This window comes from Oryx dammah, unplaced genomic scaffold (genome assembly GCF_014754425.2).
Source record: "Oryx dammah isolate SB20612 unplaced genomic scaffold, SCBI_Odam_1.1 HiC_scaffold_11, whole genome shotgun sequence".
NCBI lineage: Eukaryota > Metazoa > Chordata > Mammalia > Artiodactyla > Bovidae > Oryx > Oryx dammah.
In genome coordinates this window covers 21,810,462-21,829,933 of record NW_024070195.1, presented here as the reverse complement: position 1 = coordinate 21,829,933, position 19,472 = coordinate 21,810,462, and the positions used below count along the sequence as shown (strand labels likewise).

Here is a 19,472-nt window from a genome sequence, read left to right as displayed (position 1 = left end):
TAAAGCTGGGCTATCAGAGAAAAGCTGGAGGGGAGCAGATGGGAGTGAGGATGGGTAGGAGAAAAAACTCTGACTCTTCATCAATTCAAATATTAATGCTTTCCAATAAATTTCAGATTGTTACTTTTTTAGGACCTTACTAGAAATAGTTTTATGGAGTAAGTGGGAGTAGAGATGATTATTTATAGTGAATGAAGCTTAGTCAAGCCCAAGGCAACCAAGGAGGCTTCTCCTGCTTACATACCTAGTCTTGTCTGACTCTTTGCGACCCCATGGACTGTAGCCTGCCAGACTTCACTGTCAGTGGAATTTTCCCACCAAGAATACTGGAGTGGGTTGTCATTTCCTTCTCCAGGGAAGTTCTTTAACTCATATTCTAGAGCTTTCTCCTAGATAATTTGCCCTGTGAATGTGTACCCATCATTTGTGTTACTCCTGCATTAACAAGCCCTTCTCCAGGGGACAGGTTCAAGAGTATCTGAGACACTCAGGCCCCCACAGCTTGACTTCATAGTTAGAAAATACAGTGTGCTGTGGACTAAGTGATGAAAGTTTGAGGGGACAGGAAAAAGGATTAATAGTCATGTGGGACAATGCTTTTCAAACTTTAGTTTGCATATAAATTACATGAGAATCTTGATTTTAAAAAGCGGATTCTGATTCAGTGGTGGTGACTTTACTTCTTGGGTGCAGAGCTGGCACCTGGGAACTGCCAGGCACTTGGAGAAGGTAGAGACAGTATTTCAAGTTCCGAAGGGGGAAGCCTCCACCTTCACCTGCTAGGATACAGGTGCCAGAACCACTAGTGGGTGGCCTGTGGTGGGGTGGGTAGTGGATGCACTGAGCCTTCAGGGTGGTCTGGGGCGGGACAGTGAGAGGGGAGGTGGATGTTGGGGAGAGGGAAGAGGAAGAGGGAGGGATCACAGGGTAGAGGGAGGTTTGCCTGTGTGTTAATACTTCTCTGTGATTGGAGGACGAATCTTCAGACTGGTCCCTGCCGGGAGCTCAAAAGGGGTTGACATCCCTGGGGATCTGAGACTTGCCTGGAACTCCTAATTCAAGCCATGATCCTGCAGCTCTGGGCCTCCTGTCTTTTCCCACTGTTCCTGGTCAGCTTAGCTCAGCTGACCCCGAAGCAGCAACAGATGAAGGTAAGTGTCCCGCAGGGAACCCAGGTGGATTCCAGCACTGATGGCGAACTAGGCTGCCAAGGAAGCTAGGAGTTCTCCCTTCTTCTCTCCTAGGAAGGACAAGATCCATCTCCCCAGCCTTTCCTAACTGACATCTGCCATTGCCACTGCTGTTCTCTGAGGCAGAGGCTTTCCTAACCTGCCTGTCTTTACGTGGATCATCTCCCCTTAGCCTGGTGGGTCACTGGGCAGAAAGTGGAAAAGTGGATGAAGGACAAAGGCTGCTCTGCCTGCATTCTGTTTTGCCACTTGCCCCTGGTGGCCGCTGGATAGCCCAGAACCCATCCCCTCCACCCTGGTCTGGAACACTGGGCAATCTTGCAGGTCCAGGAAACAGGGATGTGAAGCAGTAACTGGATTGAGAAGGAGGCTGAACTGGCAGCTCTTGGAGAAGCTGAAACCCTTGGGCAGGTGGAAAAAGAAGCTGGTGCTGAAATGTGCCCTAAGGAGTTCCAGAGTCGGGAAAGAGGGGCTTTTTTTTTTTTTTTTCCTTTCAGGGAATAATAAAAGGCAAAAGGCAAGGAGAGTTGCTTGCTGATTTTAATTTCAGGGGAAGTGATGTGGCAAGAGCTGAGATCAGAGTAAGATCTTTGCTTTTAAGTCTTGGTACTGCTCCAAATCACCCAATGCTCCCCACAACCCCAGGAAAAATGCCCACATTTGCTGTCAGTAGCACCCTGTTAAAGGTGTGTATGTGTGTCTTAGGATGCAAAGTGGCCACTGAAGTAAATGACTTGAGGCAACAAGTTTTAAGTTTAAAATCGGGCATATTCATTCAAAAACACAGCTTCACTGTGACGTTAAGCCAGTTAGATATCTTTTATTGACCCCTTTCTTTCCTCTCTAAAAGTTGGAGAAAACCTATCTTGTAGTGCAGTGATCCCCAGATTTCAACTCACATAGGTATCACCTAGAAAGTTTGTTAAAGCACAGGTTACTGGGTCACACCTCCAAAGCTTCTGATACAGTAGGTTTTAGTAGAGTCCAAATTTGCTTTTCTAATTTGTTCTCAGATGATACTTGTGCAGGTCCTCAAACCACACTCCAAGTGCTCTATTATTGGGTTCATGTGAAGCGTAAAATGGTGTATATAACATGAATCTACTATAAATGTAATATCAAGACTGGTAGCTGTAGTAAGATCATCTCCCTTCTCTGAAATTAAAAAAAAAAAAAAAAAAAGCATCCATTGAGGGCCATCCAGGTCTGTGTCAGCAGCTGCTGCCTGATTGGGTGCGGAATTTCTGCTGTAGAATATTATCTTGTGAGTAAAAGACTGTGTTTTAGGGTATCCTGATCTCTTCAAACAGACCTAAGCAAATTGGAGCAGAACTGAAAGCCAAGAAGCAAACATCAGGCTCTTCCAAGCTGCAGTATTTTTGGGATTCTACATGCCAGTTCACAAGGTGGCATCCATACATGATAAAGAGAGCCAGAAGTTGTTGAGGCATTTTAGCTTTCTGTTCCAGATCCTGTCGGCTTTTTTCCCTTGCCATGCTTGTAGGTAGGAAGTCTGTTCCCTTTGCTTCCTATTTTACACAGAGATAAGAAAGGGCACTGAGGATGAATTTTTGTAGGTACCAATAAGCCCCTACTGGCAAAGCTTTGGAAAATGCCTCTGGGATCTAGAGGAGAAACAAGTTATTTGCTGGGCTCTGGGGGAAGGAAACTACAATGTGAGAACATATGGAAGAGAAATTTATGTAAAACATATTTCTGTTGTGAGAAACTGCCAAAATCTGTTAAAAATATTTGTGAAGAGATCTGATGACTGGAATGGGGTGTTAGGATATGGAAGAGAGTGCAGGTAAACTGTAAATTGTCAATCGGAGGATGGCAGTAAATTGTATTAAGATTCCAGGAATAGGAAGATGATTATAAAGTGCTTGTCCCACCATTGCAAAAAAAGATTTTAAATTAAAAGATATAAATTCTAGTTGTGGCATTGTTTAGTCGCTAAGTCGTGTCCAATTTTGTGATCTCACGGACTATAGCCCACCAGGCTCCTCTGTCCATGGGACTTCCAAGGCAAGAATATTGGAGTGGGTTGCCATTTTCTTCTCCAGGGGATCGTACCATTCTTGGGATCAAACCCGAGTCTCCTGCTTGGCAGGTGGATTCTTTACCACTGAACCACCTGGAAAGTCCCAGTTGTGGCATTAGCCGTAACTAAAAATATTACTTGGAATATTCTCTTCAGTTCTTAGAGTTTCAAAAAGTCCACAGATGTTAGAGATTATCATTTGCTTTGTAATCACATCACTATCGTTATTTTTGTTATATTTCAGGTGGATTGCTATAAGGGGGTGACAGGCACCATCTATGAGTATGGAGCCCTCACCCTCAATGGTGAGGAGTATATCCAGTTCAAGCAGTATGTGGGCAAGCATGTCCTGTTTGTCAATGTGGCCACCTATTGAGGCTTGACAGCTCAGTATCCAGGTAAGAACTCATGTTTCAACTCTCTTGGAACTAGCTTTGTCAGATGGCCATAGTCTAATTCCAGAAAGTGAGAGTGAAGTCGCTCAGTTGTGTCCAACTCTTTGTGATCCCATGGACTGTAGCTTACCAGGCTCCTCCGTCCATGGGATGTTCCAGGCAAGAATACTGGAGTGGGTTGCCATTTCCTTCTCTAGGAGATCTTCCTGACCCAGGGATTAAACCCGGATCTCCTGCATTGTAGGCAGACTCTCTACCGTCTGAGCCACCAGGGAAGTCCTAACTCCAGAAGGTTTTGCTAATTTGTTATTGGGAGGAAACAAGAGGCTGGGGGAAGGTAGGTGATCATGTGACTCTATCCCCTACATCCTGCCACTTCTCTGCTCCTTAGAAATGCTAGGAGAATTATCTCGGGATTTGAGAACTAAGATTCTCCCAAATATTTAGCAAAGACCACCAGGAATGTATCTGTATTTGAGTTTGTTGCTCAATGTTCTGAGGGAAAACATATACTGTAGGGAACCATGGGGCTTCTCAGTAAGAAGATGTTACTAATAGAAAGGACTTATTTGAGGATCTGAGCTTGTGTTACGTGATTTGGGGAGGGGGTCAAGGGATTGAAGCTTGGTTCTGGATTGGATGCTGTCAGGAAATGAGGAAATGGGCACAGTGAAGTGATTGGTATCTTAATAAATCATATCTACAGAGTAGGAGGAATAAAGCAAGGATAAACAAACAGCAATCACTTAGATTGGTAAGAATAGGGTGATACTTGGTCATTTTTGTGATTTGAATAGTGTTCATGTTTTGTCTGGTAAAAGATCACTTGTATGATACTGATCTGTGAAACTGTTTATGTTCAAGAGGAGAACAACAAGCTCTAGCTATAACTCCCAGGCCAGAATCTAGCTTTCAGGGGCTAATTTTATCTTTCTCACTGGTAACTTCTGGTAACAGGAGAGAAGATGGACCTTTGGGCCTCTGGAAAAATACCCTTGGGTTCTGCAGGCACTTCCAAAGGGCAGAGAAGAGGAAACGTAGTTACCATCTATGCACTGTTTAATTGGAGTGAAGGCTAAGAAGAGATGCCAGCAGATAGAGCTGAGTCTGATTAGGACTGGCTGGTGCTGGTCATGAAGTCAGTAAATCTGAACTGAAAATCGCTGAAGTTGGAAATAATGGCACGAGTCCAGACAGACACTGGGAAGCTTCCTGACAGTGGGAAACAGCAGTTTGGAGTTTGTAGCTTTAGAATCCCAAAGAGTCTTTCAGGGAAATGGCAGCATTTATGTCACTGGAACTGACAAAAAGAATGCTCTGGAGCTAGACTTAGCATTTTTCTGATTCCCTCTATAACTCCCAGGTTAGAGCACCAAAGAGTGCTCCAGGGAGGGTGACTGGAGTGTAACATTGTGTCACCATCGGGCAGATGGTGGGAGGATGGGGATAGAATGTCCATTTTGTTTGCCATCCCTTAAAACATTTTTTGATCAATCAACTAAGGAAGGCAATGGCATTCAAATCTGACTTCCCTTCAGAATCAAACGGGACTGCCCCCAACACACACAAATACAACAGTCTAAGCAATCTGTGCTTTTAAAGAAGGGCTCCTATTGGATGACGAAGTGGAGCCACTTATGGGAACTTCTGCACAAGAAAAAAGGCAGCTGTTTCAATGTGTTCTGGAAATCTGTGTCCTAGCCTTTTGCTTTATTTCCTCCAACTTTGTGATCTTGAACCCTTCCCTTCATAGTCCTCAGCTTATTCATGAGATAGACAGATACTGCTTTTACTGCTCAAGATAGAGCTATCCATGCTGTTCTCCCTCTGCTTACAGAACTGAATGCACTACAGGAGGAGCTGAAGCCTTTCGGAGTAGTTGTGTTGGGCTTTCCCTGCAACCAATTTGGAAAACAAGAGCCAGCAAAGAACTCAGAGATCCTTATGGGGCTCAAGTAAGTGCCTCCTTGGGACCCTGCGAGACTGTGTCAGAATTTTCCTTCCACATTCCACCTAGAGTTTCTCATTCTGGAGACTTCTGGGGTGATTGACAGATTAACTGGTTCAAGAACATCATTTTGATGCCTTGAATTCAGTTATGCCCTGCTGATAGTGCTCAACAATTCTCTCTACCTTTGAGTTGTTTAATGATAAGACTACAGGAAATCTAATGAAAAAGAATCACATGAAAAAGGAGAAAACCTAGGAAATAGAAATGAATCAAGAATTTTAACCTTAAAATATTGCTTTCCAATTTTCTTTTAAAATACTTTTTATTGGAGTATAGTTGATTTACAGTATTGTGTTAATTTCAGATGTATAGCAAAGTGAATCAGTTATACATGTACATATATCCACTCTTTTAGATCCTTTCCCCATATAGGTCATTACAGAGTATTGAATAGAGTTCCCGGTGCTATACAGCAGGTCCTTATTACTTTTCTATTTTATATATAGTAGTGTGTATATGTCAATCCCAATCTCCCAGTTTATCCTTGGTAACATTGGGCTTCCCTGGTGGCTCAGACAGTAAAGAATCTGTCTGCAATGCAGGAGACCTGGGTTTGATCCCTGGGTCAGGAAGATCCCCTGCAGAAGGGAATGGCAACCTGACTCAGTATACTTGCCTGGAAAATTACATGGACAAAGGAGCCTGGTGGGCTAGAGTCCATGAGGCGGCACTTAGTCTGATAACTGAGCACACAACCATAGGATCCTTTTCCACATCTGTGACTCTATTTCTGTTTTGTAAATAAGTTTATTTGTACCATTTTTAGAAGATTCGATATATAAGTGATAACATATATTTGGCTTTTTGTTTGACTTAATTCACTTAATTCACTGTGATAATCTCTAGATCCATCCATGTTGCTGTAAATGTCATTATTTCATTCTTTTTTATGGCTGAGGAATATCCTGCTTCCAATTTTCTTGGAATTCTCTATTGGCTCCTTAAAGCATATGCATGAAGTCCTGATTCCCAAGGACCACTCTTTCCTCATCTTCCCTGTCTACAACCTCTCTTTCTTTATCTCTAATTTCACTTTGTGGCCAAATTGTGGTGGCCATTATTATCCACCCTTTTCTTAATTTGAATGGTCTCAGGATTGTTCTGGTTCATTGCAGGTATGTACGTCCAGGTGGTGGCTTTGTTCCCAATTTTCAGCTCTTTGAGAAAGGGGATGTGAATGGAGAAAAAGAACAGAAGGTCTTTACCTTCCTGAAGGTAAGTAAGGAAAAACCTGGCAAGAATTGGTCAGGTAGGTAACAATGCCCTGAAAGCATGGGGCTCAAGTCTAGGATTGAGTTTGGACTCCTTGGAAAGAAATTCTCAGATAAGTTCATGGATGGTGGCAGTATTTGTTGTGAAGCTTTAGCTTCAAGTAATGGAAACATATAAATATGATTGCTCTAATATAGACTAAATTTCCTTACTGAATGGTAATGATTCATTTATTCAACATTTATCAAATCTTTAGTTATATGCAAGAACTGTGCTATACAATGAGTTAATAAATGTTAATAGGGCATAATTTCTTCCTTGAAAGAAATCATATCTAATGAGGGAGACAAACACAGAAATAGGTAATAAAGAGTGTCACAGAGTATTAGAACCACAGAAACCCAGAACAGAAGGACCCCCTTTTTTTTAGCTAAAGAAACTGAGGCTTTAGAAGTGTTATGACTTACCAAAAAAAAAAAAAAACCCAAAAAACAGAAGATAGTCTTTCTTTGAAGCACTATGATATAATCATAGGATTGAGGGAGAAACAGAGAAAGGAATAAACTTTTCTATTTGCTATCATACTAACTCTTGGTTGTTGATTGTACTGGTAATGATGTATTGAAATGTCTATGGTTCATTAGGAGCATGTCAATTAGTTAATATACTGAGATACACACTGGTGAGTAGACATTCTAGGGGTGGGGATAAGTCGAGACCACACAGAAACAGAAAAAAACATTGTCAATTTCTCTATCTCTGCTCCAGAACTCCTGCCCTCCAACCTCTGATCTTTTGGGCTCATCAAGTCAGCTCTTCTGGGAGCCCATGAAGGTCCATGACATTCGCTGGAACTTTGAGAAGTTTCTAGTGGGGCCTGATGGTGTCCCTGTCATGCGTTGGTACCACCGGGCTTCAGTCAGCACAGTTAAATCAGACATGCTGGAGTACCTGAAGCAGTTCAAAAGTGAATAGGAGGGGCCAGACACCGTCAGAAGTTGCCTCCCATCTGAAGAACATGTTTAAGGATCCCATCTTTGACCAAACCATCCTGTTCAGCCCAAATATGTGTGTGTGTGTGAGAGAGAGAGACAAATAAGGAAAAGAAAACCTGTATCCCAACTCTCTGATCTCAAAATATCAACTTTTTTCCACTCCATTCCAAAGGAAAATCATATTATAGATTGGGACTACCCATGTCCCTAAAAACGCAATATCCAGAAGTCCTGACATCCATCCTTTCCCAATGCTGAAGGTTTAAGAAAAGTAGAAACTGGCAGCCAGACTCTAAGCATCTCCGTAATAGTCTCTTCTCTCCTCCAAGACAAGCATTTGTTGTTAAATTCTTCCTCTCCCTACTTAGTTTTCATTTAGTTCCCTGACACCCTGAGTTCTCTTGTAGGATCTCTGAAAGCAGAGTGAGAGCAGAAACTTCATCTCACATGAACGGAGGGGCATCTCCATGATGGTGGGTCCCAAAGCCCCTGTGGGCAGGACCCAACCAGAACCTTCCTTGGTGCCTGTCCCTTAGTGCATTCAGGTCATGGCACCTGGGCAGGGATGTTCCTTCATTCGGAATGATGGGTTTCTCTCCTCACCCTTTAAACTCATCCTTATCACTGTCTCAAATTAAAAAGAATTCTGCAGCAGCTGGTCTCCCATGGTGTTTTTCCAGTCCTATATTATGTGTGGAGTCATACCACTTCTTCCTCTCACTTTATTTCTGCTTCCTTAAGTATCTAGCTCACCTAGCTCTTAAGTATTTTGTTTTTCTCATAAGTGCTCTAGACCTTTTGTTGGCTCATCCAAAATCACTGGGTGGGCCTGGCTGCACAGGGCCGATGTGACATGAACACGGAACTCTTGGAGTCAGCCCCCTGTACTTCCTCATTCAGATCCCCTGGGGAGTCCCTTCTTGAATCTTCTCTCTCTCTCAACAAATATGCATACATTTTTGTTTACAAAAATAATTTCTGCTCGCTAATAAAAATCTAAAAACACATAAAAGTAGAAGAAAAGCATACCAAACCCCACTTCTAACCAGAGGAGTCAAGAATATACTAGAAGCCCTATCTAGCTCATGCTGTTTTATAATTAAACTTCAATCTTTATATGAAGACAAATTTCAGAATATCAGAAACAGGAAAGAAAAGATTGTATGAAGAATAAAATAGGTGTTTTTTTCTTTCCCTTTTCACAGATTACTATTAACACAGCTACTTGCACTTTAAAGGGTCTTTTTTTAAAAAGTACACAAAATATAAATATCAGTGAGTATATGGTTTGTACCTAAATAGATGTGATCCCTGACTTAATCTTTATACAGCAACTTGAAAATTGACAGATTAAGCCAGAAATGACCACAAAAGTGATTAAGACTCTAAATATTCATAGATGATAGACACACGAGAAATGGAAAATATTTTCAAAATATTTGGATGCTTTGTCTTCTTGAACTCAAAATCTAGTAAGAAAAAAAAAATGGATTAAAAAAAACAAAGCTGGGCAGGGAGGACTTCCCTGTGGTCCAGTGACTAAGACTCCGTGCTACCAAGATAGGGGGCCTGAGTTCAATCCTTGGTCCGGGAACTAGATCCCACAAGCTGCAACTGAAGGGCCCACACGCTGCCACAAAGATTGAAGATCTTGTGTGCCGCAGCTAAGACCCAGTACCGCCAAAAAAAAAAAAAAAAAAAGCTGAGGCTTCCCTAGTGGTTCAGTGGTATAAAGAATCCACCTGCCAATGCAGGAGACACAGCTTTGATCCCTGATCCAGGAGGATCTCACATGCCCCCACATGCCACAGAGTGACTAAGCCAACGCACCAGAACTATTAGGCCTGTGCTCTAGAGCCCAGGAGCCCACACCTACCAAAGCCTGGGCACCCTAGAGCCCATGTTCCCCAACCAGAGAAGCCACAGCAATGAGAAGCCCAGGTCCTGCAACTAGAGTAGTCCCTGCTTACCACAACTAGAGAAAAGCCCTAGAAGCAACATGGACCCAGCAGAGCCAAAAATAAATAAAATTATATATATTTTAAAAAACTGAATGTCCTTGAACATGTCTGAATCTATGACCTCATGAACTGTAGCCCACCAAGCTCCTCTGTCCATGGAATTTTCCAGGCAAGAATACCGGAGTGGGTTGCCACTTCTTACTCTATGGGAACTCCCTGATCCAGAGATCAAACCCACATCTCTTGCATCTCCTGCATTGTCAGGGGGATTCTTTACCACTCAGCCACCTGGGAAGCCTGTCCTGGGTCATAACCCACAGGATTTGAGACCCCATACATCTTTTACTGGGCCCTGTGTTATTAGGGCAGTGACAGGATTATAGAACCAGCTACCAGTGGTGTTGAAAAATGTGTGCTTCATTTCTTAGTGAGGATGATGGGATGATACAATGTATAAAATCCTCTCACGATACTGGTCCAGCCCAAACCAGGAAACTAGTTGGACAAAAGTGGATGCCCCAGGGGAGCAACATCCCCTGTTCCACAGTGAAGACCTAAAATGATGAAGGCAGAGAACTGTGGCTTGACCTGAGTCTGTTACACTTGAGTGTCTAGGAGGTCTCAATCCTGCCACTGCTCTGGAAAGTCCAGATGTCATACCCCTTATGCCCTCCAGTGGCTGGCCCTGAAGAGAAAAAAGAGAGGTTGTTTAGGGGATAGCCAAGACCAGAGAAATGAAAAAAAAAAATTCCCTTGCACTGGGACATGAGGGCAGGTGAGACACAGGTGTGAAAGCAGCAGTCCTGATCAGAATATTGCTTCTGATGACAATGATGGTAGTCTTTATAAAAAGAAAAGATCAAGAGATACAACTTTCCACTTCTCCCTTCCTCACCAATCCATGTAACAGATCTTAGCCCCAGAGAAAGCCCCTGGGAGGGGCAGACTGCCCAGGAGGGTCTCAGGAACTCTAGTCTATTACAGCAGTTAACACTTGACTGTGACTATCATGGTGATCATCATTTTCATTACTGGCACTACTACTGCTGTGAATTTTTTATTTTTTTGAACCAGAGGTTCGTACTATCATGGAAAGACCTGAGCTAATTGTTCTAAAACCAGTGTTGTCACATGAACCTATTACCGGAACACACCATCCAGCAGGCATCTAGAATCAGTAAGGCTCTGCTAATCACAGAACCTTTGAGGAGAGTCCCTGGGGACAGTGTTTAAAGTCCCAGAGAACCAGGACTCAGACTTTCTCAAACTGTCCTTTCCCAGTTTGTTAAGCAGCCCATCCCTGGAAGTAAGACCCCAATACAGTCTCTCCCGTGAGAGATACTACAGAGATGTGGTATTTTCCCTGTGGACTGTGTGATTCTTAGGCTTTGAAAGTCCCCACGGTAGTTCTGGAAGCTGGATTCCCCAAACCTGATAAAGACTAGCCTAAGTCTCTTCCACAGCACATTGAATTCTGTGATCTCATGAATACTCCTTGACTTGGCTTCAGGTCCCAGTAGACAGAAGCTGAGACTAGGATTCAGGTACACATAATTTATTGACAGAGTAGTCTAAGGGAATCAGTGAAGAAAGATAGGATAGGGGAAAGAGAGATGTAAGGATGCAATTTCTGATGGAGTTTAGCTTCAGATAAATTGAACTATAATTATTTCCACCGTGAAGGAAGAGAGATGGACTTTTGTAACTCATGTCCGTCAATCATTAGCTATGGGCTCTCCCTCCAACCCGAGAGGAATAACCAATGTGAGACGGCTCCTCTGCTGCTGCTGCTGCTAAGTCGCTTCAGTCGTGTCCGACTCTGCGACCCCATAGACGGCAGCCCACCAGGCTCCCCTAGGTTAAAGGAAATTCTCTGAAGAAGATGGAGCTGAGGATAAATGAAACTTGGCTTTAGAACTGCGACGCCCCTGAGAAGAGTCTCAGGTTTGCCGGGGGAGTTTAGGGGTCAGCGAAAAGAAGTTACATTTCTTGTCCGCAACAGGAAAACAGACGAGTTCTCCTCCCCACTCCCAGCCCCCTCATGGCTGCTGCTGCTGCTGCTGCGAAGTAGCTTCAGTCCTGTTCGACTCTGTGCGACCCCAGAGACGGCAGCCCACTAGGCTCCCCCGTCCCTGGGATTCTCCAGCAAGAACACTGGAGTGGGTTGCCATTTCCTTCTCCAATGCATGAAAGTGAAAGTGAAGTCGCTCAGCCGTGTCCGACCCTCAGCGACCCCACGGACTGCAGCCTTCCAGGCTCCTCTGTCCACGGGATTTTCCAGGCAAGAGTACTGGAGTGGGGTGCCATTGCCTCATCTCTAACCACCTGGAATTCGAGGCCCGACCTTTTAAAGAACCTGTTGTAAAAGATATGGAAAGAAACATCTGTGCGACAGACGCCCTTTTTCGCGGAATACGTTCATGGCCTTAATTCCCAAAGGTCAGGGCTGGGGTCCGTGATGCGCATCTTCGTACCCACCCGGGCTCTGCGGGTTCCCACCTTAAGGACGGAGTCTGGACCGCTCCTCGGGTCTCTCCTCCCCTGTCCCGGGCCTCCCTGCCCACGTCAGCTCAGTCGTCTCAGCTCCCGCCTGTCCTGGGGGCCCCCAGACCCGCCCCAACTCCCACGGCCCTTCTCCCACGCACACGGGGCCTGCCGGGGACGCGCAGCTACGAACCTGCGCGCAGCGCCCCCTAGGCCGGCTTTCTGCTCGTGCCCCCCAGGGGTGGGAGGGGATGCGACCGAGGGTGGACGGCACCGGGGACGCGGAGGGGCTCACCGCGGGGTGCAGGGATGCTTAGAGGGGAGAAGGCGTTACCTTTTCTACGAGCTGATTTTCAAGACTACCTGAGTCCGAGAGAAACGGAGGAGGACAAGAAGTCGGGGGGAACTGAAGGGAACAGTCTTTTTCCGGGTTGGACTTTTTCAAGCGCTCACCGAATTTCCTGAGGCGGAAGCTGCCGAGGTTCCTGCCGACCCCTATCCCCGCTCCCACCTCCACACCCGTCTCAAAAGGCTCCGGGTGGAAAGGTGTCACCACAGATTTTGACCGTGCTCTTGAGAATGACAGCGCGGGATTTGAAGAGAACCTGCACGGGCTGACACCTGTAGCTGAAGGAAGATGGCCCTTGGGTTCCAGCCCCTCGGCTCCACCCGAAAGATGCAGGTTCCTCCTCCCACCAGTCTGGCACCTTCAGGTACCTCAAATGAGTTACTTTATCACATATGGTCCGTTATTTCCTGCAAATCCTTGAAGGTTTTTTTTTTTTTTTTAGATTACATATATTTTTTAAAAAATACATATTTTAATAGTCGTTCTCACTTATTTCCTAGCCGCGACTTTCTGTGACTCTTTTCCTTGGGATAACAGAAATATCCTTGTCTAATGCTCCACCTATTACTGTTGCTGTCCTATTTTTCTGCCTTCAACACGTTCTACAAAGTGAAACATCTCCCTGGAGTTGGCATAGTACAGCATAGTTTCGGAAGGCAAAAGATTAACAACTGGATTGTTGTTTAGACGCTAGGTCCTGTTTGACTCTTTTTCGAACCCATGGACTGTAGCCCACCAGACTCCTCTGTCCATGGGATTTCCCAGGCAAGAATACTGCGGTGGATTGGCATTTCCCAGGCAAGAATTGTGGGCTCGGTTGCCATTTCTTTCTCCAGGTAATCTTCCCGACCCAGGGATGGAATCCCCGTCTGGTGCATTGCCAGGAGGATTCTTTACCACTGAGCCAACAACCGGATAGTTGTTGTTCAGTGACTAAGTAGTGCCCGACTCTTTTCGACCCCATGGACTGCAGCTCTCCGGGCTTCCCTGTCCTTCACTATCTCCCGGAGTTTGCTTGAACTCACGTCCATTGAGTCCATGCGACCATCCAACCATCTCATTCTCTGTCACCTGCTTCTCCTCTTGCCCTTCTCCAGCATCAGGGTCTTTTCCGATGAGTTGGCTCTTTTCATCAGGTGGCCAAAGTATTGGAGCTACAGCTTCATCATCAGTCCTTCCAATGAATATTCAAGGTTGATTTCCTTTAGGATTGACTAGTTTGATCTCCTTGCAGTCCAAGAGACTCTTGAGAGTCTTCTCCAGCACCAGAATTCCTAAGTATCAATTCTCCATGGCTCAGCCTTCTTTATGGCAACCCAGCCCACTATTCTTGCCTGGGAAATGCCAATCCACCGCAGTATTCTTGCCTGGGAAATCCCATGGACAGAGTCTGGTGGGCTACAGTCCATGGGTTCGAAAAAGAGTCAAACAGGACCTAGCGTTTAAACAACAATCCAGTTGTTAATCTTTTGCCTCACAGCTGTACATGATTACTGGAAAAACCATAGCTTTGATCACAGGGACCTTTGTTAACGAAGTGATTTCTCTGCTTTTTAATATACACTGTAGGTTTGTCATAGCTTTTCTTCCACGGAGTAAGCATCTTTTAATTTTGTGGCTGCAGTCACCATCCACAGTGATATTGGAGCTCAAGAAAATAAAATCTGTTACTTTTTCCACTTTTTCCCCATTTATTTGCCATGAAGTGATGGGACTGGATGCCATAATCTTAGTTTTTTGAATGTTGAGTTTTAAGACAGCTATTTCACTCTCCTTTCATTCTCATCAAGAGGCTTTTAGTTCCTCTTTGCTTTCTGCATGAGTGGTATCATCTGTATACCTGAGGATTTTATTTTCTTGGGCTCCACAATCACTGTGGATGGTGACTGCAGCCATGAGATTAAAAGACACTTGCTCCTTGGAAGAAAAGCTACGACAAACCTATACCAAACCTGCTAAAAAGCAGAAACATCACCTTGCCAACAAAGGTCCCTATAGACAAAGCTATATTTTTTCCATAGCTTTTGTTGATATTTCTTGATTCCAGCTTGTGAGTCATCCAGCCTGGCATTTTGCATGATAAATACTCTGCATATAAGTTTAAACATGGTGATGATATACAGTCTCAATGTACTCCTTTCCCAATTTTGAACCAGTCCATTGTTCCATGTCCAGTTCTAACTGTTGCTTCTTATCCTGCATACAAGTGTCTCAGGAGGCAAGTAAGGTGGTCTGGTATCCCTATCTCTTGAAGAATTTTCCAGTTGGTCATGATCCACACAAAGGTTTTAGTGTAGTCAATGAAACAGAAGTAGATGTTTTGTTTGAAATTCCCTTACTTTTTCTATGGTCCAACGGACGTTGGCAATATGATCTCTGGTTCCTCTGCCTTTTCTAAATCCAGTTTTTATATCTGGAAGTTCTTCAGAAGTTCCAGAACTTCCTCAATTTTGGAAGTTCATATACTGCTGAAGCCTAGCTTGAAGGATTTTGAGCATTACTTTGTTAGCATCATCTATTACTCACTGGGAGAAGACATCTTGATTTAGTTCAAGTGTACTTGATCCTAGATTTGAGAAAAAGTTTGGAACCAATCAATTAAATGGCATAAAACAAGAAAAAAGTTGAAACACTCACCCCAGTTCCTCTAGTTTGATGGGTAAAGCAATGTATGTTCTCTCTAGAGAAGAACATGGGATTTTGAGGTAATTTCAATGAAAGAAAAAATCATCCCAGTGAAACCATTGGCTACATTTTTGTTCCCTTAGATTTCTCCACTCCAGTACTCTTGCCTGGAAAATCCCATGGACAGAAGATCCTGGTAGGCTGCAGTCCATAGGGTCGCTGGGAATCAGACACGACTGAGCGACTTCACTTTCACTTTTCACTTTCATGCATTGGAGAAGGAAATGGCAACCCACTCCAGTGTTCTTGCCTGGAGAATCCCAGGGACGGGGGAGCCTGGTGGGCTGCTGTCTATGGGGTCGCACAGAGTTGGACACGACTGAAGCGACTTAGCAGCAGCAGCAGCAGCTTTCTCCCACCATATTCTACAAGGCAGAGAATCTGTGATCAGTTCCTGGTGTTCAGTCACTGCTCCCAAAGTTTCCTGCCCATTCAATGGAGCCATGACAGCAATCAAGAGATAATTGCCCTATTTTAAGATGTTGTGGTTACTTGTATCTTCTAGCTCACCAGTCTTTCAGGCAACATTGATGATCACAAAATGGCCCTAGATTTTTCTATGAATGAAATCACAATGACTGTATGGAGTCTTACTCTAGCCAAAATACATGAGATTTTAGAACTTTTATTCAACAAGTGTCTGACTAGTTTGTTTGGGCACTGGTCCCCCAAGTCAAACTTAAGCTCAGGAAGTCCCCAAGGTCTTTGAAAGACATCATAACTACTCTTTACCATCCTCAGAGAAAAAGCTGGGGATCTTTTTATACTGGCCACCTCCTCACTCACACCCAGTAATTCAATCATCTTGTCTAGAAATAAGTTGTTCAGATTTCTAATTTATCAGTGACTTGTAAAACAAAAATCTTAACTGACCTTTCCTAGTTTACAAATTTCCTCCCTAGTTACTTTGTTACTACATTGCTCTAAATTTGTAGTCTTCAAAGCAATAGTTACTTCTTTAAGGTTGTAAGGAATCTTCCTTTAATCAACTATATCCCTAGAGTAGAACAGAATAAACCACTGCAAGTCGATAGATGTTACTCTAGTTTCTAGCTCTTCATACTCTTGTAGAGCCAAGAGCTTCATATGAGGAGGGCAAATGCATGGACAAGATTCTCCAGAACAGAGCTGAGTTGCACTAGGCTAGGGCTCTTGAAAAATAAGGCAGATAGCTATTGCCATTAAATATTTTCCACAAAGTAGGTGACACTGTAGGGGGTGTAGCTCAGTGGTAGAGCGCGTGCTTAGCATGCACGAGGCCCCGGGTTCAATCCCCGGCACCTCCAGTTTGGACTTGGCTTCTTGTGTAGCAATTCGTCAGTACTACTCAAAATGGTTTTTCGTTTTTCCTACCTGTTGAAACTTGTCACTCATAACTCGTGCTGATTTGCTCAAACTTATTTGTCAATCTTTTACTTTTGTAATTGGAGAATGTTGCTTTACAATATTCTATTGGTTTCTGCCCTACAACCATGCGAATCAGTCCTAATTATATACATATCCCCTCCTTCTGGAACTTCCCTCCCTTCCCCCTAGCCTTCCATCTCCCATCCCCCACCCTTCTAGGTTACAACAGAGCTCCAGGCTGGACTCCCTGTGTTATATAGCAACTTCCCACTTTACGCATGATAGTGTTTATATATGTCAATGCTACTTTCTTAATTCATCTCAGAGCCAACTACAGGGTACTGTAGTCTTTTTTTTTTTTTCCCCCTTTAGGCTCCCCCGACCCCTGCTCCCTACTGGAGCAAAGTAAAATGAGGTAGATTTAACTCTTCTATAGATGCTCAGGTGGCTCTATGGCTTAGTTGGTTAAAGCGCCTGTCTCGTAAACAGGAGATCCTGGGTTCGACTCCCAGTAGGGCCTCACCTTTTTGCTCGAAGGTACGGCAAATTCCTGAAAATTTTATTTTGGCTAGTTAACTGTGTCTTCTTACTGATCCCCCACAAATTCTCAACCAAAGTTAACAGCCCTAGAACTCTATCAGATACGTTACAGCTTGTTTCATTGCAACTGCTTCAGAATCCTTATTTTTAAAAAGAAGTAAATTCTTAGGAGATGACAATTCAAATGCAAACCACCTAATACTGCATGTGACTTTATATCTCAATCACTTTTCAAATAGGTTTTGCATTAAACTGTGGTAAAATGTTTTTGATCACCTACAGTGTGTTACTGTTTAAACTATCCAGACAGAAAATATGTATAAATCTCTCTAGACTTTAACAATCTCTAGCTCTACAATTGATTTCATTAAATAAGGTAATGAACAATGAATCTATTACTAGCTACAAAGGAAAATTAGGATGTTTGCAGGGTCGTGCTTGACATTTTGAAGGGAACATGAGGAAGAATAGTATATTCCCATGCTATCTCTCTTAAGGAAAACATTAGAGTATTTCAGGAATGATGATCAACTGGAAGGAAAAATGTCCTAGATACAAACACCCTAGAGCTAGGACAAAGTCGTTGTGAAAAGAGCAAGCTGGAGAATTCTGCCAGATATCTAAAGAAACTTAGATTCAGCCCTAGAGACTTACGGAGCTTCCTTGTCTTTTTGTCTCCTATTGATTCATCAATTAATTCAACAATGTAAGCTGCTGGTTTTTTATATACCAGGCATATTTCTGTCTGTCTTTCCTTTTATTTTCAGTTACATTTTTTCCCATATTATGGGAACTTTTAAGATCTACTGTCTTAGCAACTTTTAAATATGCAATTCAATATTGTTAACTATAGTCACCAACCTGTGCATTACATCCCCAGGACTTATTTATCTCATAAATGGAAGTTTGTACTTTTTGACCACGTTCACTCATTTTGTCTGCCACCCCTCATCCCTGCCTCCAGTAACTACCCGAGGAATATTTCTAAGGGCAGGAAATAGAGTAGCAAACAAAGCTAACAAGAAGCACTGCTGTCATGGATCTCACATTCTGCTGGGGGTGACATGAAAAATAAAGAAGTTAATATATAAAATAAGTAAGCATATAAGATACTGATGAAATCTGTGGAGAAGAATAAAGCAATGTAAAAGTATGAGGACAGCATATGTGAGAGCTGGACTAACCAGAGTGTCATCTGTTCTTTAATAAAATCACTGACATGTTAAAATATAATTTTTTAACTTTTTAATGAGAAATAGTTACAAAGTAGCTACTATTATTACTCTAAGAACTTGAGTAGCAATATTAAATAGAAAACTGATGCCCCTCCCCCCAACAATGCCTGGGTCTCACTTCTGTTCATTTTGAGAAGGAAATGGCAACCCACTCCAGTATTCTTGCCTGGAGAATCCCATGGACAGAGGAGCTTGGTGGGCTACAGTCCACGGGTCGCAAAGAGTCGGACACGATTGAGTGACTTCACTTTCACTTCACTTATTTAATTAGTTCCCACTGCCTGTACTCAAATCTCAACTGTTCCAGTTATCTGGAGATAGGGAGATTATCTTGGATATTTGGATGGCTCTGTGTAATCAAAGTGCCCTTATAAGAGGGTGGTGGCTGGGTCAGAGTCAGAGAAGGAGATGAGACAACAGAAGCAGAGGTCAGAATGATGTGAACACGAGTCAAGGAAGAGGAGCATCCTCTAGAAGCTAGAAAAAGCAAGGAGTGATTTCTCCCCAAGACCTCTAGAGAGAGGGCAGCTCTGCTACACCCTGATTTTAACCCCAAAAGACCCATTTCAGACTTCTGAACTCCAGAGTTGTAAAATAATAAATTTATGCTATTTTAAGGTGATAAATTTTTGCTAATTTTCTAGTGCAGCAAAGAGACAGTTAATCCAGATATATGGTTATAGGCAACATATTGAAAAACTTCTTTGCTGCCTAAGGAACCTGCTGCTACTGCTAAGTTGCTTCAGTTGTGTCCGACTCTGCGACCCCATAGACGGCGGCCCACCAGGCTCCCCTGTCCCTGGGATTCTCCAGGCAAGAACTCTGGAGTGGGTTGCCATTTCCTTCTCAGAAATCAGCTAAACATCTTGAAGGACTACAGTTCCATTTATAATCGCATCATGGTCACTGGGAGTTAGTTCTGGGGCCTAGATTTCACACAGAACTTGATTGGTGGGATAGGGAATTTTGTTCGTTACCCTGCTTCTTTCTCAAATGCGAGTTTGTAGGAGTGACAAAACTACTG

General features: G+C 43.4%; 1 protein-coding gene and 2 non-coding genes across 3 annotated transcripts; all 3 read left to right on the top strand.

The window, feature by feature from the left end:
* The first annotated feature begins 1,064 nt into the window (after window positions 1-1,064).
* GPX6 (glutathione peroxidase 6) lies at window positions 1,065-7,827 on the top strand. The gene is made up of 5 exons (XM_040250071.1): window positions 1,065-1,151; window positions 3,479-3,632; window positions 5,467-5,584; window positions 6,756-6,855; window positions 7,621-7,827. The coding sequence occupies exons 1-5, from the start codon at window positions 1,065-1,067 to the stop codon at window positions 7,825-7,827; spliced, it is 666 nt and encodes a 221-aa protein (XP_040106005.1).
* An 8,713-nt stretch (window positions 7,828-16,540) lies between these two features.
* TRNAA-AGC lies at window positions 16,541-16,612 on the top strand. Its single transcript has one exon. It is a non-coding gene; the product is annotated as a tRNA-Ala (tRNA).
* Window positions 16,613-17,119: 507 nt separating this feature from the next.
* TRNAT-CGU lies at window positions 17,120-17,193 on the top strand. The gene has a single exon. It is a non-coding gene; the product is annotated as a tRNA-Thr (tRNA).
* Window positions 17,194-19,472: the final 2,279 nt, after the last annotated feature.